This window comes from Nuphar pumila, chromosome 3 (genome assembly GCF_984573655.1).
Source record: "Nuphar pumila chromosome 3, dmNupPumi1.hap1.1, whole genome shotgun sequence".
NCBI classification, from domain to species: domain Eukaryota; kingdom Viridiplantae; phylum Streptophyta; class Magnoliopsida; order Nymphaeales; family Nymphaeaceae; genus Nuphar; species Nuphar pumila.
Genome location: NC_143251.1, coordinates 212,161 through 236,955, shown reverse-complemented (window position 1 = coordinate 236,955; position 24,795 = coordinate 212,161). Strand labels below are relative to the sequence as shown.

Below are 24,795 nucleotides of genomic sequence, written 5' to 3'. Positions count from 1 at the left end.
GGCATGAGCATATGAATGAGTGGGGTTCTATTGAAGGACCCATTCTTTATTTATCAATCTAGTGTCACATGTCGATACTAAGATAAATTTTGGATGCGAGTTTGATAGTGTTGTGCCTTGCGTGAATGACTTAATGTGGCCTTATGCTTTTAAGGATGAATCGTGTCAAATGAGCACTCCTATATTCTTTGAATTGTTATGAAGTTGTGTGTTGGGTGTTCCTTTTGAGAAGCCCACACACCTCCCTGGTTCAGTATAGCGTACTTTTAGACATGCACAACATGTTAAGTACTTTGTTGATCGGACGAGAGATCCGAGATGACCTTGCATCATGAAATATGAAAAATGTTGTTGAAGTGAATTCAAGACTTATCTTGCTAGGTTGTGTTGTATTAATTCTTTTGCAGATAATATATGTTGGGGTTTCTTTTGTGGAACCATATCTCTTTCATCGTAGTCGTACTTATGACATGTACGACCGTACTTTTTGACAAGTACGTCTTCTTACGTTGCGATGATTGGATGAGTAGGTTGTGGCAACCTCGATGGGTGCAAATAACAAAATGTTGTGATCACCTAAATAAGTGATGTTTTCGCCTTCACCGGCAAGATACTCGAGTTGGTCGAAAGACCAGAGTATGTAGAATGAGTCTTCAGTTAACTACCCCTGATGTACTCATTCGAACCGCTGACTCCTGTCAGAAGAGAGGACAGGAAGGTACAAAACTTCGATGGACAGGCCATTAATGGCAGTTACGAGCAAAAGACTCGGCTTCCCCAGTCATCGTAGTTAGGGGAATGGGACTACCATAATCATCCTAGGTGGTAGCTCTCAATGTTTGGGATGCATTCATTGTTTATGCTGCTTTGGGGATTTCTCTCTTGGTCACCGACCGTCCCCTTAGGTGCGGACTCAGTCAGCTATCCGGGTTATCATAAAATACATAGCATAATAAACCCCTGGATCGGTCTAGGTTGTTTCTAGAGTCGTGCCTTGTGCGTACCCGCTTGGCCAGTTAATATCGAAACATAATTTAAATCCGATCACACAATGTGTTCAGTTATGCACGTATGAAAGTTGTAGGGTACCACAGGTTCAATACTTATGGAATAGTGTGTGTGGTTGATGAAATACTGTATTGTGCTAGTTAACTTTCTTGTGCCAGTAAAATGCTTGTAATAATTTTAGCATTGTGCTCATGATAGTTGCTCTCTGAATCTGTTGAAATTAAATTGCTATATAATTGTCTGTCTGCTTGACATATTAAATTATTCTGCTTAATCATGTTCAATATTGTCATGTCTGTGCACCTACCAGTTTTTAACGAAACTGACCCATTTTATGAGCAGGTGATGTATAGGTGATACACTCTGCGATGACACGATGGCGCGATGAGTTCAAGATAGAGCTCTTTCCCTCACGTTTCGCTCCTGAGGACATGTTGATAAATTTGGTATAAAGTGTGTTTCAAAATTTCTCTTTTATTAAACCGTGAGTTAATAAAACTGTCTTAGTAAGCTTCTTCTTGGTTTCAACAAACGAATTCTCAATTATTAAAACTCCGTTTCTAAACCATTTGATTTCAATGGTTGTGCGGGATTTGACAAAGTAAAGTTTACGCTATAATGCGCTCAAGGTCCATTGACTTGTTGTTTTAAAAATATCATTTTCCGCTGAAGTACTATTTAGACTGATAATTATATGATTTCAAAGATTTCTAAACTATTCTAAAAGTTACAAGTCCTGGATTTTTGAGGCGTTACAATGCTGAAACTAGCTTACAGTATGGACTGCATGAGAGATATCTAGTCTGGTGATCAGATACATCAATGAGGAGTAGGGTCCGAAAGGGAAACACCATCACCAATCTTTATTTTAGCTCATATTATAGCAGGAGTTTCACAAATCTTTTCATCTGTAATACCTGACCTGTCAATGATCTCAGAAGCAAGCTTAGTTTGAGATAAGAAATACCCTCTATGAGAGTATGCTACTTCAAAACCAAAAAATAAGTCAGAAAACTCAGTTCAGTCATTTCAGACTTATCTTTCAAAATTGATTTTATGCTCTTAACCCCTTTAGAATCACTACCAGTTATGAGTATGTCATCCACATCCAACAGTAAGATGACAATTCCTGCATTGGATTTTCTAACAAACAAAGCAGTATCAGTAAAACAGGATGAACAAACATTTTCTATCATTACGAAATTAAACCTATCATACCAAGCCTTGACGGCTTGTTTCAAACCATAAAGTGTTTTTCGAAGGCGAAGCACCTTTCCTTTAGAAGTCTCCATTCCAGAAAGAACATCCATATACACTTCTTCAGTTAGATCTCCGTTTAGAAAGGCATTCTTAACATCCATTTGATAGATGTTTCACTTGTTGATTGAGGCAACGGTTATAAGACATCGGACAGTAACCATTCGAGCCACCGGGGCAAGGGTCTCCTCATAATCAATCTCATATTCTTGACTATACCTCTTTGCAACCAATCGGGCCTTATATCTCTCGAGGGATCTATCACTCTTAGTCTTAACCTTAAATACCCATCTACACCCTATTGTTTTCTTACTTTAGGAAGGACTTGAAATTCTCATGTCTTGGTTCTTCTCAGACCTCCGAGTTCATTATCCATGACAGTTATCCATTCAGGACATTTTTGTGCTTCCTCGAAGTTTCTACGTTCTATATAAGAATGAATGACGCTCAGACAGGCTCTATGTTTAGGTGAAAAGGATTCATATGAGATTAACCTAAAAGGCGTTTTTCTGTCTTTCGGTCCTAGGAAGGTTCTCCTCACTTTGAGGAGCAGTCCTACTAGCATCATCATATCTTTCAAGGGCACTTCTGAAGGTGTTTCTATCTCTACGAGTATAGATGATGAAATGGAGAGGACAAGAGAATGGTTTCCCTGGTTTCATTATCACTTGAGCCATTCTGATTTGACTCATCATCACTAGTATCATCACTTTCAGTTAATAGATCAAATAGAAAAGAATAATCTACGTTCTCGTCATTAGATTCAAGGTTTTCGAAACCACTAAGATTTTCCAAAAAACTTACATTTCCGGAAACATACAATTTGTCATTTTTAACATCATAACATTGAAAACCCTTTTGGGTTTCGGAATAACCAAGAAAGGCGCAAGGAATGGCCTTTGGGAAAAGTTTGTCGTTTTTATCAGTAAGGACAAAACATTTATATCCAAAAACCCTTAACCCGCTATAATTAGGTTCTTTCTCATACAATTTTTCAAATGGGGAAATCTTGTTCAAATTTTTTGATGGAAGTCTATTTATGAGACAGACTGATGTAAGAGTTGCCTCAGCCCAGAGTTTCTTTGAAATATTTTGCGAAATGAGCAAGGTTCTAGTTGTTTCAATGATATGCTTATGCTTTCGTTCAGCTAACCTATTTTGTTGTGGGGTTTTTGGACAAGATTTTTTATGGAGAACACCATAACTTTCAAGATAACTCTTGAATTCGTTTGAAAGGTATTCGCCACCAGAGTCGGATCTAAGAATTTTTAAACTTCCATTAAATTGATTTAAAACCATCGTATGAAAAGTTTTAAATGTTGAAAAAACTTCATGTTTATATTTAAGAAAATATATCCAACAAAATCTAGTGTAATCGTCCACAAAAATTACATAGTACGAGAATCCTCCTTTAGATATCATAGGAGTCGGACCCCATACATTGGAATAAACAATTTCAAAGGGTTTTGTCATAAACATGGATCTTTGAGTAAAAGGTAGACTTTTCATCTTCCCAAGAATACATTCATTACATAAAAAATCTTCTTTACAAAGATGTTTAATAAAAGGCAAATAAGAGATTTTAATAATATTGGGATGTCCCAGTCTCTTATGCCATACATGAATATCTTTGTTTTGAGCAACATTACAAAATTAGTTCTTGGGAACTTGAAAAATCAACATAGTAGAGGTCTTCTCTCCTAAAGCCTAGACCGGCGATCATATATCCAACATTTGTTAGAAGAGAATTTTATATCGCAACCATGGTCCGAGAGTTGAGAGACCGAAAGTAAATTTAAATTTAGTTTTTGTATAAGATGAATTTTTGGAAGAAAGAAATCGTGTTTTTCAAAATTGCCTATTCCTTAATTTCAAGAGGTGTTCCATCCGTCGTTGAGACAAAAGATGGAAGAGAATTTTTAGAAAAATCGGAAAGAAAACAAACACTTGGAGTCATGTGAAAAGATGCACCGGAATCTAGAAGCCAAGATGTCTTACCGAGAGGTGAGGATGTAGACATAGCGGCTCAAGAAATGCCTCCCTTGAGAAGAGGTTGTAAAGCTTCTACGATTTGTTGAAGAGAAAGAGACCCATATGATGATGATGGTCGTTCCTCCGGTTGAGATGTCATAGTCATTACAAGTAATTTCTTCCATTTAGGGCAAATAGGTTTAATGTGCCCTGGCTCTTTACAAAAGTGGCATGTAAGCTTGCTATAGTCCATCTTTGCTCCTTGACCACTTGAGTTTTGATTCTTGAAGTGAGGAGGCTTGTAGGTCATTAAATTGCGCCTGTCTTGAGACGGCATTAACACCTTCATTTTCTTCATGTTGGAAGGTGTAGCTAGAACACTTGGGTTGTTCTTGCTTATACCCATCCGAGTCTCTTCCCCACTAAATTTAGTAATTACATCTTCAAGAGAGAGGGAAGTTAAGGTGGATAAAAGGGAAGACCGGATTTGTTCAAATTCACGCCTAAGCTCATTCAAAAAATTGAAAAATCTATCTTCTTCCAATTGTTTATGGTGAAGCTCTATGACTTCTCCACTCCACTTAGGTTCAAGCATAGTAAGCTCGTCCCAAATATAAGAGAGCTCGGCAAAGTACTCTCTTATAGTCATCTCCCCTTGTTGAAGTGTTAACGCCCTTTTTTGGAGATAGTACTTATGGGACAAGTCCCTAGAGGTGTACATCTTCTCAAGATTAGGGATGGCAAAATCTGACCCGACCCGCCAACCTGCTTCTTAGCCAGGTTCGGGTTTGGCTTAAACGGGTTCGTGTCGCAAAAGGGTCGACCCGCCTAACCCGTTTATTAAACGGGTCATGTTCGTGTTAGGGGTATGCCAACCCGCCAACCCGTTTGACCTGTTTAATAAACGGGTTAGGCGGGCGGGTCAACCCGTTTCAACGAACTCGCAACCCGCAACCCATTTACACGAACCCGTCAACCCGCAACCCATGTAACCGTGTTATCGTGTCTATGTTATCGAGTCGACCCGTTTAATAAACGGGTCGCCATGTCGTATGATCGTGTCGTGTCGACCCGACCCGTTTATTAAACGGGTTAACCGTGTCGGGTCGGGTTACCCGTTTAATAAATGGGTCGTGTTCGTGTTTGCCACATCCGACCCGTTTAATAAACGGTATTCTGACCTGCCGACCCGACCCGATTGTCACCCCTACTCAAGATATTCCCATGCTTGAGAAGCATTCTTGAACTTGATGATATTTGCATTAATTCTCGTTTCTACGGATGAAAAAATCCAAGAGAGGATTTTAAAATTCCTCATTTCCCATTCTTCATGCTTTTTCGTATATTCTTCAAGAGCCTTGGTTCTTTCATCACCTTCAAGAATTTTTATCCCTCCCTTCTCTAGCAAGGTTATCTTGGGTTCCGGTTCGGGAATCAAGCCTTGGACATAGCCCCAAAACCCTTTTTCTTTGATGTGAGCTTCCATGTTTTTGGCCCAAACATGATACTTGAACCCATTGAGTTTAAAGCCAAGAAAAAAATGGGAGTCTTTTCACCCATTGGAGCTTGCTTAGGCAAAGTCGAACTCAGCCAAAAGCATTTGCCACCGAGTTTGCTTAGGCGTCAGCTTCTTTTGTGTCTAAAAATAGCTCGTGACAACATTGTCTGTCTTGACGACGAGCTGGGCACCCGGAAGGTAGTGCTGCCAAGTCCTGAGGCAATACACGAAGGTTGTCATCTCACGTTCATGCACCGTGTAACACCTCTCTGCATCCTTTACCTTACGACTCTCATATGCAATCGGATGACCCTCCTGCATAATAACTTCGTCGATGGTAAAGTTTGATGCGTTTGTGTGGACCTCAAAGGGTCTCGAGTGATGAGGCAGTCGCAACACTAGCTCCCTCACTAAGGCTTTCTTCAAGCCATTGAAGCATCTTGGCACGCTCTTGTCCAGAGTCATACCCGATTCTTCTTTAACAAATCTGTGAGAGGCGCAACAATGAGGGAATAGCCTTCGATGAAACGACAATAGTAATTTGTCAAACCAAGGAAAGACTGCAACTTAGGCACTTTGCTTGGCAGAACCCATTCCTAGATGGCCCTTATCTTTTGCTCATCTATACGCAGCACACCAAGCCCCACAACATGGCCAAGGAAGTTGATTTCCTCCTGCCCGAAGAGGCACTTCTCCTTCGACACCTGAAACATTGTTCGCAAGTGCCCGACATGTTCCTCCATATTGTTGTTGTAGATCATGATATCATCCAGGTAGACTACCACGAACTTGTCTAAGTAAGGGTAGAAGATCTAGTTCATTAAAGTCGTGAACGCTGCTGGAGCCTTCGTCAACCTGAATGGCATTACTAAGAATTCGTAAGCACCATAGCAGGTGACGCAAGTTGTCTTCGGCCCATCGCCATCTACAATCCTCGTCTGCCAGTAATTCGATCTCAAGTCTAGCTTTGAAATGACTTTAGCACTGTCCAACTGATCGAACAAGTCTGCTATTAGTGGCAACAAGTACTTGTTCTTTACCGTGACCTTGTTCAAAGCACGGTAATCCACACCCAATCGCTTGGAGCCATCATGCTTCATCTGAAATAGGACTAGGACGCCAAATGGGGCTTTCGATGGACGAATGATGCATGTATCCAACATCTCGTTCAGCTGCCTGCGCAGCTCTTTCAACTCAGTTGGCCCCATGCAGTATGGAACCATTGCGGGAGGCTTCGCTCCCGGGGTCAACTCAATCTTATGGTCAACCTCGCATCTTGGTAGAAGATGCTTCAACAATTCCGGAGGCATCACCCCCCAAAACTCCTTCAACAATGAGGCTAGGGTCGGCAGCACTGCTGCTTGCACCTTCTCTTCTTTTGCGCCCATGTCAACTAAGAATGTCTGCTCCCCATGTTTGACACCCTTCTTCAGTTGCATTGTCGATAACACTAAAGACTTGCCTTTCTGCGTAAGGCACTACACCTTGTGGGACAGGTTTGACCCAATGATCGTCAACATGTTAAACTTTGGCAGCATCATAACATTCTGGCTCCGCAGAAACTTAATACCCAAAATCATCTTAAAATCGTCCAGGGGCACCACAGAGAAGTTGGCTTTGTCGGCCCAACTCCCCACTTGAATAGACACATCTCTTGCTTCACCAAGAATGGGCTTGGCCTCAGAGTTTACTGTTTTAATGGTCCTCTGCTTTGGCCTGGCCTTCAAGCCCAACTACTCTGCCTCTTCCCGGAGACGAAGTTGTGTGTGGCCCTAGAGTCTACCATCGCTGAAATAGACCTTCCATTCGTAATGACTTCGAGATACATCAGTTCTTTGCTAATCTGCATGTTCTCAACTGCGCAACTTCTCGCTGCATTGATCGATCGCATGACTCTCATCCGCAGTTGCATGGTCTCAATATCACTGCATTTTGTCTGCGCTGCATTGGCTTGTTCGTCGTCCTTCACAAGGCGCTTTGGACACTGCCTAGCGATATGTCTATCGCCACAGAACCAGCATGTCACAACCGCACCCTTGTTGTTGTTGTTATACTTTGTGTAGTTTTGTTTCTTGTTGGATTGGTGGCATGTTGACGCCTCACCTTTATTGTCGTGTCGCTCATCCTTTTTGCCATTGTGGTCAGGCTTCTTCCCGACCTTGGTTGATGGGGTGAAGGGCTTGCGTTGAGTGTCAACTACGCGCTCGACCGTCACGTATGCACCTTCCAAAGTATTGGGGTTGCTCCTTTCCACTTCGGATTGTGGCCATGGCTGAAGTCCCATAATAAACCAGTTGAGCTTGTTCTCATCTGGCATGTTAGGCACCTCAAGCATAAGCTTCTGAAACGTTCTGACATAGTCTTGCAACGAAACAGTATATTTAAGATCTGCCACTAATCTGTAAGCCTGTCTTTGGGCATTCCTCGGCATGAAGTAGTTACGCAGTTCCATTTTGAAATCGTCAAAGGTGTCTATCACGCATTGACCCCTCTCCATGTCACTGCGCTTCCGCGTCCACCAAGCGATAGCATCTCCATCCAGTAGGGTTGTTGCAGCCTTGATCCTGAGATATTCAAGCGTCATATTCTGAATGTCCAAGTAGTCTTCTACTTGGAACAAGAAGTTCTCAATGGCCTTGTTGTCGCGAGAACCATTAAACTTTGTTGGTCTTGGCACATTAATCCTTGATGGCCTCTCACCATTTCCCTCATTTAGGATCAGTGTCTGCTGCAATGTGTGGTTCTTCAACTGAAGCTCCCCTACTTCAGTCTGCAAGTCGGCCACTGTAGTCGTCAACGAAGTGACCTGTTCCATCAGCAAGATCATCTGCTCTTGCAGGCTCGCCACCACATCATTCAATCCACCGAATGATTCGATTGCACGTGAAATCGCTTCTTCGTGTGAAGCCACATCTTCCACCAGCCTGTTGACAGTTGCAGTCATCCGCTCTTGACCCCGAGGTGAACCCATCTCCTCAACTTCGACAACTGTCTTGCCTTTGGTGTTACGCAAGTTTTGATAGGGGGCCACGATGTCTTGCTCACAAATCGTAGTGTCACATCTTCCACCATCCTGTTGACAGTTGCAGTCATTTGCTCTTGGCCCTGAGGTGAACCCATCTCCTCAGCTTCGACAGTTGTCTTGCCTTTGGTGAACCCATTGACTCTGAAATACCTTTCCCCGCACGAGAACGAGCTCTAGTACCACTTGTCACGAGCCTAATTCCTGTATATATATATATATATATATATATATATATATATATATATATATATATATATATATATATATATATATATATATACTTATATATATATATATACACATTCGTATATATATAAGTATATATATACATATATGTATATATATACAGTTTCCTTTTTAGTGAAATACCCGATAGGGGTATTCTTGTAAAACCACAATGTATTTTTTCTTTTTTACTTTTTTACTTTTTCTCTTTTTCTTTTTACTTTTTTCTTTTTACTTTTTTCTTTTTCTTTTTTCCCCTTTTTGTAAGACCACAAGGGCCCCACACTTGTAGTCGTTGGGGCCCCAACGGTCAGATTTCTGACCGTTGGGGCTCCCAACGACTACAAGGGAGCCCCTTGTGGTCCCTTCTTTGAGTCTCCCTCCTCTATAAATAGAGGAGGTATTCTCCTCTTGTAAGCATTGGGTTTTCACCCTTCTCTTCCTTTCTTCAATCAATTCAACTTATGACTTTAAGTCATTTTCTACTTTTGAGAGTTTTGTGTGTGCACTTTTAGTGTTTGTGTTCTTGACTCTTGAGGTCACTCTTAAATAGTGCTTTTTACTCCATTGGAGCTTCCGCCTCTTTTCATTACATGGTATCAGAGCTCGGTTGGTGATTGAGCTTCTCTTTATTATCTTGGAACGTGTGCCTCTCAAATTTTAAGAAGAAAAGAAGGATTTAGTGCCGATGGAACGTGATTCTAAAGTGGAGCTTTCTTTTAAGCTAAATGGGTCCAACTATCTCACGTGGGCCTCCGCGATGGAAAATCATCTAAGAGGTAAGAAACTTTGGGGTTTTGTTATGGGAACTACTCCTGAACCCTCTCTTGTTCTCACAAAAATCGAAAATGAGATTGAAAAAGCTTTAGATGGCGATGAGCGCATCAAAGATATCAATGACCATCAATCCAAAATTGAGGATTGGGAAAGTAACCATGCCAAAATTTTGGCAGGGTTTATGAACAATGTTGACCTTAAAAATTGTGCTAATATTGCCAAATTTAGAAGGGCCAATGAGGCATGGTTTTTCCTTAAGGGTATGTATACCCAAAAGGATCTTGCTCGACAATTTTTTTGTCAAGAAAAAATCCGTTCCACCAAACAAATGGATATGAGTGTCCGGGACTATTTTAGCTCTCTAACCCCTCTTTGGGATGAACTTGCTCTTCTTGAGCCTAAATGGGTGGCTCCGGAAGATATTGAATTAAGAAGGGAACAAATTGAAAAGGAGCACTTCTTTCAATTTCTTTATGGTCTTCGCCCGAAATTTGAACAAGTTAGGGCATCTCTTCTCCATAGAAGCAAAGCCCTAGCTATTGAAGATGTCATCGCCGAAATATGCCAAGAGGAAACTCGACTTGGCTTAAGCATTAAGAATGATGAAGTTTTGGCCGTTACTAGGCCCAGATCAAATGTTAAAGTCTATAGACCTCCTCACTTTCTAGGCCCAGAACAAAAATAGTAATGGGCCTAGAAAGGGAATAATATGCCATTATTGTAATGAACCGGGACACATTAGACCGGTTTGTCCCAAACTTAAAGGAAAAGTAGCCGCGGTTGGAGAAAATTCTCCAAAGAAGAAAGAAGAAAATGCCAAAGAGGGAGATATCAAAGAGACTCTTAATCATATCTCCGAAGTTCTCCAACATCTTCTCAAGACTTCTTCCTCAACATCTGGAGCCGCCATCGCCTATTCTTCATCACCTCCAGGTACGTGGATACTAGACTCCGGTGCTTCTTTTCATATGACATCTCATAAAAACTCTCTTTCAAATGTTTTTTCCGAACCCATGTCCTCTTATGTTTCAACGACCGATGGAACATCATTGAAAATTGAAAGTATTGGAACGCTTAATTTTAAAAATTCTCAAAAAAAATTTGTTCCTAAAGTAAGAATCGTTCCAAAAATTAATTTAAATCTTTTTTCCGTTTCCCAAATCACCGATCATGGATGTTAAGTCTCTTTCTCACCTAAAGATTGCACCGTGAAGGATCTCCAGTCAGGGAAGCTGATTGGGCAAGGCCATAGAAGGGGTGATCTCTATTTTATGGACTTTTTGACTCTTTCATCTAAATCATCTTGCAATCTTGTAAAAGACAAAAGTATTGGAATTTGGCATGAGAGACTTGGTCATCCAAATTTTGTAAAAATGTCTTTTTTTCCGTTTTTGAACAATACTTGTAAAGATTGCATTTTTGGGAAATCTAAAGCTACTCCATTTCCTCAAAGAAGTTACTTTACCACTCGGCCATTTGAACTTGTTCATTCCGATGTGTGGGGACCTTCCCCTATTTTGTCTAAAGGAGGATTTTCGTATTATGTGGTCTTTATTGATGACTTCACTCGATTCACGTGGATTTACTTCCTAAGTCGCAAATCCAAAGTTTTCTCCTTCTTTAAAGAATTCATGCAATGGTTAAAAATCAATTTTTGGGAAATCTATCTATTCTTAGGTCCGATTCAGGAGACGAATATATGTCCAATGATTTTCAAAACTATTTAAAAGAAAATGGAATTTGTCATCAACGTTCTTGTCCCAACACTCCGCAACAAAATGGTCTTGCGGAAAGAAAGCATAGACACATAATAGAAACGACAAGAACGTTATTAATTTCAAAAAATATCCCGAAATCCTCTTGGGCCGAAGCGGTTATAACCTCAACGTATCTTATCAATAGAACCCCTTCATCCTCTTTGAAAAAACTTTCTCCATTTGAAAAACTTTACAATATGTCTCCCGATTATAAAAGACTAAGGATTTTTGGATGTAAATGTTTTGTTCTAACTCACAAAAATGATAAACTTTCTCCTAGGGCTATTGAATGTATTTTCTTGGGTATGGCGAAAAACAAAAAGGTTATAGATGTTTTGACATACTCAAAAACAAACTTTATATCTCAAAAGATGTCACATTCCTAGAAGAACAAAATGGTTTTTCGCACGAACCAAATGAAAATATTGATTATTCTTTTTTATTTGACTTATTGCCTCAAGAAAACATCATAGATGATCATGTTGATCCTAGTGAACCCCTTGGTGAAAATCATTTTGAACATCCAAATGATGATCAAAACTTAGAAGAAAATGTTTCAAGACAAATACAAGTATACTTCAGAAGGAATAAAAGAAATCCTCCTTGTGCCCTTGAAAAATTATCTCAAAGTGAGTCAATCGAAGAAACCTCTCAAAGAAAATCAAATCGGATTTCCAAAATACCCAATAGATTTGTTTCTTATGATTCTTTTTCTCCTAACTTTAGAGCATGCCTACTTGCTCTTCACTCCTTTCATGAATCATCTCATTACAATGATGCTAAACAATATGCTCATTGGAATGAAGCTATGGACCTAGAACTTAATGCTCTTAAAATAGCGCAAACTTGGGAAATTGTTGATCCTCCCAATGGCAAGAAACCCATTGGATGTAGATGGGTTTTTAAAGTTAAAACTAAGAGTGATGGTTCATTGGAAAGATATAAGGCTAGGTTGGTAGCCAAAGGATATGCCCAAAAGTATGGGGTAGATTATGATGAAACTTTTGCCCCAGTTACTCGAATGACTAGTGTTCGAGCTCTTATTGCTATAGCCTCTATTAAAAAATGGTCAATCTATCAACTTGATGTCAAAAATGCCTTTTTGAATGGTAATTTAAATGAAGAAGTTTATATGGAACCTCCTTCAGGTATGAATTTAAATGGAAAAAATTTGAAATTAAAAAAGGCTTTATATGGACTTAAGCAAGCTCCTAAAGCTTGGTATGATAGGTTTAGTAATCTATTAATAAATTTAGGATTTTTCTCATGCTATACTGACACTGCACTTTTTGTTAAAAGGACAGGTGACTCCATTATTATGCTTCTATTGTATGTTGATGATATGATCATCACTGGGAATGACAAAAAGAAAGTAAATGATGTAAAGTCTATGCTAAAAGAAACTTTTGATATGTCTGATCTTGGATATTTGAGATATTTTTTAGGGATTGAAGTGGCTTATTCCCCGCGAGGATACATCCTATCTCAAATAAAATTAGCTGCAGAAATTTGTACCAAATCAGGAATATCTGATGAAAAGAAAGTTGAGACTCCCGAAGTTATTAATGCGAAACTAAGACTTGGAGATGGTGTTCTTCTTGAGGATCCAACCCCCTACCGTCAATTAATCGGATCTCACTTATCTATCCATCACACGTCCAGATATAGCTCATGTGGTTCATGCAGCAAGCCAGTTTCAGCATACACCTACTTCAGTTCATATGGCGGCCGTAATGAGAATTGTGCGATATATCAAAAATACTATATCCAAGCGACTCTTCTTATCCTCTTCCTCATCTCTTGACTTAACTGCTTTTACTGATGCTGACTAGGGAGGAAATCCCAATGATCGTATCTCAATAACGGGTCTTTGTATTTTTTTAGGTGAATCCCTCATTTCGTGGAGATGCAAGAAGCAGCAGAATATTTCATTGTCATCCACTGAAGCTGAATATCGGGTCATGGCAATGACAACTATGGAAATCGTATGGCTCAAGAGTCTCCTTGGTGACATGGGCATCCACATTTCCACTCACACCAAGCTCTGCTGTGATAACAAAAGTGCGATATACATTGTCAGCAATCACACGTTTCATGAGCAAACCAAGCATATCGAAATGGATTGTCATTATGTTCGAGACGAATATCTCAGAGGGACTATCTCATTACCATATGTTACTTCAGAGTATCAACTAGCTGACTTCTTCACCAAGGCGCTCCCAACTCCACGATTTATGTTTCTTCTTAGCAAACTTTCGGTCATCTCCCCGTAAAGTTTGAGGAGGCGTGTTAATATATATATATATATATATATATATATATATATATATATATATATATATACATTCGTATATATATAAGTATATATATAAATATATGTATATATGTACAGTTTCCTTTTTAGTGAAATACCCGATAGGGGTATTCTTGATGTAATTCTATCATCGTCATTTTTTCTTTTTCTTTAAATTCTGTAACGCATTTCATTTGATGGATAATTCCTTTTATCACTTGTTTTTTAGTCTCTGCATAATTAACATCTTGTTTTGATGTAATGCTATCATCGTCAGTTTTCCTTTTCTTTTAAATTTTGTAATGTATTTCATTTGATTGATCTTTTAACGTCGATTTTATAGCATTATATTTAGTTCAGTATTGTATCTGCATTGGGTTTAATACAACATTAGGATTGTTCTTTTTGTTAAAGTCCCTGTTCTTTTGCCATTTGTTATTGCATTGCTATTGTCAAAGCAATATGCTTATTCCTGTTTTCGTCAGTAGTTCTGTGTCTTGTGTTTGTGAAATTAGTTGTGTCTTATGTTTCAGTGTAGTGTATACAAAAGATTAATCCCACCGGTGAGAGTTTATTGGTCCTTTGTTTTAACAAGATTCACAACTGTTGAATCGTTGCATTGCCAGTAATATATATATAAAGAGGAAAAGAAGAAAAAAAAAAGCTACAACGGTGTCAAAGACTTGACGTGCTTACTAATGGGGGGGGGGGATACTGCACTTTTGCCCTCTTTGTTTGATGTTTTGCTCTCAAGGAAAGACGGGCCTGCATTGATTGAAGCTCTTATTGAGTTTCTCGACAAGGCATTTGATGGTAAATGGATTTTTGAATTTGCCACGATGGATGTTGGAGTAGCACCCACCGTCATTTGCTTTTAAATCCAAATCAGGGTTGGAGTAGCATCCAACGTGTGACCAAGATTCCCTGCAGAGGTGAGCTCTATGCTGATCTGTATTCCCCTTTCAAACCACAGTCCAGCAGGTTGAATTCGCCATGTACCGAACAAGAAATCGACTCATTGTACACCCAGGTAGCAGAGATGAATTTATTACTTTGAATCTCGAATCTCATACCTAAAATTGAGTTGATAATCAGTTTATTGTATTAAGTGTGAAGGATCTGTATCTAGGGATGGCAGTGAACCGGGGGAAAGCGGGGCCCCACCCCGCCTCGCCTCGTTTGGACCGGGGATGAAGGGTATGAAACGGGGATGGAGGCGGGGGTGGAGGATAAAATCCATCCCCGCTGCGAAGGCGGGGCGGGGGTGGACGTGCACTTTTCCCCGCCCCGCCCCGTCCCCGCCACGATCCCCGCCTAATCCCCGCCCCGACCACTTTTCCCCGCAATATCCCCGCCCCGCCCCGCCTCATCCCCGTTTGGACCGGGGATGAAGGGTATGAAACGGGGATGGAGGCGGGGGTGGAGGATAAAATCCATCCCCGCCGCGGAGGCGGGGCGGGGGTGGAGGATAAAATTTTGAGGCGGGGCGGGGGTGGAAACCTTGTCCCCCGCCCCGCCCCACTGCCATCCCTATCTGTATCTGTATTTGTTCTACTATATGTTTCTCTCTCATTTGCCATGAATTCTTATTTCTTGCTATCAGAATTTATCATGAACTGCTATGAAACCTCATTCCATTTATTGTAAAAGCTTGCCAAATGGCTATCATGAAAATACTCTGATCTTGTTGTAGAGTTAGGTTTAAATATTTTGTGAGATCAGTCAATGTTATCATATATTCATCCATGATATCTCATTTGCTAGTTCCTGGGCTGTTTAAAATTCAAGAATAGGATGGGGTGGAGTCATCTGACAATAGTATGATGGAGTTCATGATGTTTGGTCTGGGTGACAGGGTTACCCAAACTTGCCTTCTAGCATCGGTTTTGCATTTTGATCATCCGAAAAGAGTGCTCTGGCAACCTTGTAGAAGATAATTGTGTTAAATAAATGCATATGGTGTGCCCTTCCCCCTTTTAGGGTGTGTGATCAGATTCACCTTAGCTGCTGGAAGTCTGACAAGGTCTCCTCAGCCTCGTTTGGAATGCACCCGCTGCAATAATCATCTGTCTCCTACAAATATTTCCTGCATGTCCCTGCACATATCTATACCCGGTGTAACATTCATCACATGCACATTGTGTTGCACCTGCTACGTCCACTTCACAATGAAGATTTCACAGCCACACCACTCCATTCTTCACTCCACCTGTGGCCTTCATTTCAGCCATCTTCAACACCTACAGACTCCCACATGCAATACACCCACGCCTTCACAACCCTTCCCATGTAGCCGTCCCATTCCAGCAGCACAGAATCCTATTTCCACCTGCTGCTACAATTACTCACTGCTGTAACACTCCATCTTCCCCTGTATCTTCCATTTCGGTAGGTTGTAGTTCCACCTATATTACCTCTCCAGCTCCACATCCCCTGTTAGTGTCGGCTGCATCTATACCACATATTTTCACTAAATGTCCACTGCAGCAACCATCCACCACATCACTGCATACTTTATTACCTTGCCAGCTCTAGCCTCCCATATCCTGCTGCTGTTGCAGCAACGTCCATAGCTGTCCCTTCTTCCCCACAACATTACAGCACCCTTTGCTGTAATTTACAGAGTGTTCGCTACCTCTCATAACACCCTTGCACACACTATATCACCTCACTGCTGTGCATATTCATACAATATTATCCCTTCACTTCCCTCACTACTTAGCATCTGCTAGGCCCCTTCCCTGTCAGCTACACACTCCTTTAGGTTCACAAATACACAGCATATGCACCCACTTCCTTCATACTCAACTCCATTACAAATCCCCAACACTCACCTATGCATCAGCATCTTCCCCTATATCCATTCTAAGTGTACAACACCTCCTCGTATATCTACACTTCATCCCCAAACGTATGCTGGAGCTCTCATTTCACTGTGGAATATGTGTAAACAGTCTGCTTCCATTATGTGCTTACCTATGCCTTAGATGTTCCTTACTATGTACCCTTCATACACCATATATTTAGTATACTTCACTGTTAGCATCTAGGTAGTATGTGTTGAAGAAGAGAAATGATGACCCGAACCCTAGGTAGAGAGAGAGAGAGACGGCTGAGAGATTAGAACTCGTTAACTTTTTTAATTAGGGCTTCTCTCTATATTAAATAGAGAGAGGCAAAAAGAGAAATTACATGTAAGTCCTTATGAGGACAAAAATTCAGAAAACCTCTAATATAAAATAACTTAAGCAAAGAACCACCTATTCTCAACACTCCCCCTCAAGCTGGAGCATAGATATCAATCATGCTCAGCTTGTCACAACACTGATTAACCCCAAAATAAAACTTTAAATTGAATTTAAAGCTAGGAAAGACATGGGGCATGGATTTGGATCCGAATCCAAGATCCAAACTCATACTCAAAACGAAAATGGATCAGGATTTGGATCAAACCAAAATTTAAGTAGGACCTACATAGGATCCAAACCCATGAAAATTCAGATCGTAGGCCTTGGATCCAGTCCAATCCAATCCCGGATACATTTCGACAAACCCCTCCTTTTTCAGAAAAATGTGATTTTCAGGCAAAACATAGCCCAAATCGAGAAAAATAAAGTATCGTTGCGCTCAAAATTTTGAGACGCATCCAACGACATATAACACGCATATAAAATTCCGAATTCTGTCCGAAATTAACCTGAATTTCGCTTGAATTTAAAGGTCGAAAATAAAACTCTCTACCACGTTTTGATTGGCTCGCCTCGACCTTGTCGACGAGACCTGGACCAAGCCCAGACTTAAAGACATCTATCTAAAAATCGAGCCTCAAACGATTTTTCCCCCAAACTTTTGTCTAAGTACCAAAAATACGCAATCTTACATTATATATCTAAAATATAATGAAAATATATATTATATGTTTAAAATATAATACATAATATAATATAATATAATATAATATAATATAATATAGGACATAACAAATGTTGTGTCCAGGTACCAGTGCCTGTGTCGACACGTGTGGACACAAGTATAGCACCCAAGGTGTCGTGTCGCGGTAACATAGAATGAGATTGATTGTCACTTTACCAGAAAAGCCTATAAAAATGAGATCATAATATTAGAGCATGTGAGCTCGAAAGAGCAGGTTGCAGATGTGTTTACAAAGAGTTTAGCTCCTTTACACTTTTAATCATTTACTTTCAAACTTGGGATGATTCCTCTAGCATCATCGCAAGTTTGAGAGGGAGTGTTGAGAAGTGTATGTATTTGTAATACGAGGTTGTACCATATGTATCTTTTAGTTCTTTTGTGCTATCCTCATTAATGCTTGTACATAAGATTATTTATGAGGGGCATTTTTGTATTTTAGCAAGAAGGTAGAAAGCCAACTGTTTTTGTCTTGTAGTGTAGCCAAAAGAGGACGTCACCTTTTGAGATGTATCTTTCCTCTTTTGCTAAGTAATGAAGATACTACTACTTCCTCTTTCGTAATTCTTGAGTGCTTTTGTGAAACTCTGAATATGTATAACCTCAAGACCTCTACTTTCCACCGCATATGCTGTAAGATGAACTAAAACTCAACGAATTTATTACTCTTGACATGCAGATAGTGATCCAAACCATTAAAATTTATACAAACATATGCAAAAGAAATGGCTATATGTAGTTATAATTCATAAAGCAAATTGCCCATTAAAACCACAATTATGCTGAAAAATTTTATATTTAAAGTTGCTAAAGAACCTCAAGCAACTAGAAAAACATAGGCATGTTTATTAACCTAATAGACACTAATGGCTACATATTGGCATTGACAGATATGGTACAGCAGAAAAGAATAAGAAAAGAAGAGGGGAAGCAACATACGACCACACTCCAGAATCACCATCAGTTTCTCCCAGTACATGATGCAGCAAAACATATCCACTACCTGGCGTGCGAACACTTGACTGCACAAGTACAAAATCAGAGCTACTCTCATAAAATGCACAAGTATATTGAGAATGCACACATGCATGCATCCAAAGGCATTGCACGCATTACACACATGACTGTGCATACCAACATCCATATCAATATGTCGTATATTAGCAAATTACAAAAGATCTCTGTATCACCTATTTAAACAGAACCACTTTAACACTTCACTACCTGAGTAAACTACTTGTGCAACAAGAATACATCTGGCCCGGTAATCATTCTGTTTGACAACAATTTAGTCAAATAAATGACCAAAAGGCCTTAACTATTTTATCAGCAAAGGAATATTTACTAAAAAAACAATATCATAACCCAGGTGGCTGTTGAGGCAGATTATTAAAAAAACAGGCAGTTAAATGTAACAAATGCTAATTAGTTATACATAAACAAGAAAAAACTAGGCACTTTTTGCAATTTACCCTTTATGTTACATATTACAACAACAACAACAACTACGCCTTCATCCCAAAACAATTGGGGTCGGCGATATGAACCAAAAAAGAAAATCATTCTGGGTCTTCCACATGAATCCTTCTCCTCCAATCATTTCTATCCAATGCCATGTCCTCGGAGAGGTTCAAAGCATTCATATCCTTTTTTATCACCTCCATCCATGTCTTCCTAGGCCTACCCCGACCTCTTTTAACTAATATATTTTCCCATTTCTCCATCCTTCTAACTGGAGCATCATTAGGCCTTCGCCGAATATGTCCAAACCACCGTAAACGATTGTCTCTCATCTTATTTTCAATGGGTGCAACGCCTACCTTCTTACGTATCTCGTTCTGAATCTTATCTTTTATTGTATTTCCACACATCCATCTCAGCATACGCATCTCAACTACACTCATTTTTTTAATATGATGTCTCTTGGCAGCCAAACATTCTCTACCATATAGTAAAGTGGGCCTAATAGTTGTCCTATAAAACTTTTCCTTCAACCGCAATGGCATTCTACGATCGCACAACACTTCAGTTGCACTTTTTCATTTCATCTACCCAACCTGTATCCTATGATTTACATCTCCATCAATTTCTCCATACTTTTGAATGATAGATCCCAAATATTTGAAACAATCATCCACCGGTATTTCTTGCTCACCAAGCTTCACTACACTCCCATCACTACTTCGTTGCTTATTAAACTGACATTCCATGTATTTTGTCTTACTCTTACTCAACTTAAAACCGCTTGCTTCCAATGTCTGTCTCCATAATTCTAACTTAGCATTAACCCCAGCTCTAGACTCATCAATCAAAACAATATCATCAGCAAACAACATACACCACGGCACATTTTCTTGAATTGATCTCGTAAGCTCATTCATCACTATAGCAAATAGGAAAGGGCTTAAAGCAGATCCTTGAAGTAACCCAACCATTATAAGAAAATTGGTTGTCACCCCTCCACAAGTGCGGATATTGGTTACTACTCCTTCATACATATCTTTAATTATACTAATGTACTTGAGAGAAACACCTTTCTTCATCATTGTCCACCAGAGAACGTCCCTAGGTACTCTATCGTATGCCTTCTCCAAATCAATAAAAAACATATGCAAATCTTTGTTCCTCTCTCTATTTCTCTCAATAAGTTGTCTAAGAAGATGTATAGCTTCCATAGTTGATCTTTCAGGCATAAAACCAAATTGATTCTCCGATATCATGACAACCTTCCTCAACGTAGACTCAATCGCCCTCTCCCAAAGTTTCATAGTATGACTCATGAGATTTATACCACGATAGTTTGTGCAATCTTGTATATCACCCTTATTCTTATATAGAGGCACCAAAGTACTCTTCCTCCACTCATTAGGCATCTTATTTGTCCGTCAAATCTTGTTAAAAAGATTTGTCAACCATTCTAAACCTTTCTCTCTCAAGCATTTTCAAGCCTCGATAGGTATACCATCTGGGTCAACTATCCTTTATGTTACATATTATATGTGAATAATGTGTGTATGCATCGGCATGTCTGTGTGCATCTTTCTGTGCATATGTATTTTAGTTTGGTGTGGAGAGGACAAAACAACCCATAAATGTATGGGCCAAATATAGGGATAGTGGACCATCAATCAAGCAGGAAGTCATTTTCCAACAGAAAAAAAAAAGTATTTCTCACATATCCCACAGAACAAAAGACTCGAGGTGCATAGTGACTCATCATGCTCAACTTTGTGATGGTTACATGCATGGCTTTTAGTGGAGATAAAGTTAATAAATTCAACAAAAGCTTTTCACCCTCACAATTCTTCAATCCAAGTTGATGCATTACAATAATGGTCATCACCAAGGCTATTTGTGTCATTTTAGAATAAGGTTCAAAGCATTAGTTGCTAAGCAGTTTGGTAACATGAAGAGTCCAAATATTTTTTTACCTAAAGTTTTAAAAAAACAAAGGTACTACCCTACATTGATTGGCACCAGAAAGGATTGCCTATATATTTACAATAGCTACATTAGACATAACTTACTTTCATGTTTCCTTTGGAAAGGAAACTGCTCAAAAAATGGTTCTTGGTTTTAATCTACAACAATCTCCAACAATCCAAGTGAAATATCATATCTTTGAAACAGGCAAAAAAGCAAGGCAACTTTGTCACATAAACTCAATCCATACTGAACATAAAGCTCGTATTTCAATTAAGATGAATACCGTGCTACCAATTACAGCATCTGTTGCCAATGTTGCTTTGAGAACATCCCCCTAAAAATATCACCACCAAAAGTTATTAACAAAAACACTGATAAAGTAGAATGGTTACTATAAAATACACAAATTAGAAAGTGATAAATATTTGACAATAACTAATGTGAATAAACATGCTTTACACTGTCACAAAGACACGTGGACACAAGGACGTGTGATGCAGATTCAACTCGCAAGTTCAAAAAAAAAATGAAAAATAGAACATGAGGACATGGAATTTTTAAATTTTTTTAATCAACAAAAACTATTTTTTGATATTTTAATATTAAAAGTGCATTTGTATTGAAATAATACTTAAAATATTAAAAATCATAAAATAATATTAAAATATTGACCATACATGTCGGTGTCCATGTCCATGTGTCTGCTTGTGTCATGGGGGACACACCACCAAAATGGTGTCCCTGTAACATAGGCTTTACATGTTATCTTGCAATTTCATGAACACTAGATTTGTACGCATAAGAATATGTAGCTATCTAATACAGGTCAACCGCAGGTGGTATTGCATAATGTTATAGCACTTTGCAATCTCATGCATATTTGTGGTATTTTAGGTTAGGACATTCCCCTTTATCTAAAATATAGAATCTCCTTGCGGATGTCAAGATGAAGAATGGAGTTATTTTGCAGTGTGATATATGTCAGAGGGAAAAACACCATCATGCCTTCCGTTTGACACTAGTACTCCATCTAGGAGTAGTAGACCTTTTCAGGTTTTTCACTTTAATTTATGAGGGCCTACCCCAAATTGGTGTGTAAATGGTTACAAGTATTATGTATCTTTTGTTGATGATTATTTTAGGATGACCATTTGTTTATTTAATGGAATCCAAAGATGAAGACAATAAGAAAAAGGTTGTTGAGAGTAAAATAAGCATTTGTCAAAAGCTACTTGTAACTTATTATAGGGAGTGAATGCCATGAAAGAAGATGAAATCCACAATTCGATCTTTAAATGATACTCACAAAAGATCTCTCGCAAGAACCACGAAGGTTCACAAATAGTACATACAAGAACCACTAGGGTTCACACAAAATACCCAAAGAGTATGCAAAGCAAAGAGGAAAAAATATATTTCATTCAAGGGGGAGAACACCCACACTAAAATTGATACAAAACAAGGGGGAAAACCCCATATATATAATACATGAAAATGAGGGGGGGAGGGAGTCGTTGGGCTCCCAACGGCTCTATTTAGAGTCGTTGGAAGTCCAACGACTCTCTCCTTTTATGCTTTTTGACTTTGGTCAAAAAACACTTTATGCAAAAAAGCATAAAGTCTAGTACGTCCAAAAAAGTGTCGAAAAAGTGAACTAAAAATAAAAATAACTACCTTAATCCTAACTAAACTATGTAACTAAACTAAACGAAAAAAATTACATATGATGGTATATTACATATGAGATTAGATATGAGATTATATTTTTATTTTTATTTTAACACTCCCCCTCAAACTTACGGTTGAATAATCGAAAGTTTGTCCAAGAGAAAGTGAAATCGAGGAGCAGCGAAAGGTTTGGTAAAGAAATCTGCCAATTGATATTCTGAGACATATAGAAGATCAATGGTGCCATGTAGGAATTCCTCTCGTACGTAGTGACAATCCATTTTGATATGCTTAGTCCGTTCGTGGAATGTGCGGTTGCTGGCAATGTAAATAGAACTTTTGTTGTCGCAGCACAGTTGTGATGCTCTTGTACTCATAACACCATGTCTTGAAGCAGTCGCCTTAGCCAGACTACTTCCATGGTGATTGTAGTCATGGCTCTGTACTCGGCTTCAGTTGGCGAAAGAGAGACTTTTGTTGTTTCTTGCACCTCCATGAAATCAATGATTTACCTAAAAACACACAAAAACCAGTTGTTGAGTGTCGATCATTGAGATCACCTCCCCAATTTGCATCAGTATAAGCGGTTAATTCTAACGAGGAAGAAGCAGATAAAAAAATCCTCTTAAGATAGAAGTTTTAATGTATCTAATAATGTGTAAAACAACTCTCATATGAACAGTGGTGGGAGCATGCTGAAATTGACTTGCTATGTGGACAGCATCTGCAATGTCAGGTCTGGTAATAGAAAGATAAGACAGTGCCCCGACAAGTTGTCTATAAGGTGTAGGATTTTCCAGTGGCTCTCCATCATCAATCTTCATTTTGATGTTCACCACTTCAGGAGTGTCAACCTGTTTTTCATCGGAGATACCAGACCTGTCAATAATGTTCAGGACAAGTTTAGACCGAGTTAATAAATAGCCTCTAGAAGAATTAAGTAACTTCTATACCAAGAAAAAATTTTAAGAAACCCAAATCACTCATTTCGAAATGTGTTTTGAGAAATTTTTTAATGTTATCAACTCCCTGCGAGTATCACTGGTTGGGCATAACATTACATTTAAGAAACTTACGCGTAATGGTTGTCTATGCATTGTTGTACTTTTCTTATCTCATGTCATGTTTACACATAGGTAGTGACATTTAGATCTATGTTTTCCTTTACAACCACAAAGAAAATATACACACAATGCTTGATTTATGCTAACTGTTTCATCCACGACTACCAGTCATGGTGCTTGTTTGCTTGGTTATGTTGGATATCGCACATGCTATTCGTGTTTAGAATGCTCCTGATATTTTGGTATGATATTTCCTACATATGCCTGCAATCGGTATGTTGCATGTCTTCTTTTTTGTTAAATAGCTATTGTATTGTAAATAGCATAAAGATGATGGTTTGGTTGTATCAAAACAGGACATATGGCCAATTATGTATCATCCTTGAAAACATATATATATATGGTTGAAAGTGTTTGTATGGTTACATCATTAGGTGATATTATTAGGTTGATAGTGTTAGATGATTTTCGGAGTATGGTTCCATGGTCACACTACCATATGTTCTGACAAGTTAATAGTCAGATGACAATGTATGTTGAGAAACTTTGGGTTTTGGCATAGGCCAGTGTCTAAGCATGAGGACATACATGAGTTAATTCAATGTTAACAAATTTATGTTGATAATTCTATCTGTTATTATATACATAAAATTGAGTTTTTGAATATTTAATGAAACGTCTTAGCATGCTTTATAGTTTGTAACATGTGAGATATTTGATTTCTGTTAATATGTTATTACAAAGTTTGTTTGGTACAGGTGCATACATGATATGAATGTGTGCAGCCCTAAAATTTCAATTTCTAGATCCGGGTTATGTTCATGTGCGTAGATGTTAACACATGTTATGAATGAAAAGTTTCATCTGCCTACATTTATAGGACATGTTTAATTATC

General features: G+C 38.9%; 1 protein-coding gene across 2 annotated transcripts in view; it reads right to left on the bottom strand.

The window, feature by feature from the left end:
* The window catches only part of LOC149841556 (FAD/NAD(P)-binding oxidoreductase family protein), a 115,274-nt gene that overhangs the window by 40,575 nt on the left and 49,904 nt on the right, over nucleotides 1-24,795 (bottom strand). For both annotated transcript variants that reach the window (XR_016430718.1, XM_089998525.1), the window contains exons 6-7: nucleotides 21,451-21,501; nucleotides 18,681-18,763 (exon numbers count right to left, since the gene is read on the bottom strand). Coding sequence is in view for 1 of the 2 variants with exons in the window: in XM_089998525.1 (XP_089854651.1) it covers nucleotides 18,681-18,763; nucleotides 21,451-21,501 (134 nt within the window). In the remaining variant the exon portion in view is untranslated. The remainder of the gene's footprint in view (nucleotides 1-18,680; nucleotides 18,764-21,450; nucleotides 21,502-24,795) is intronic.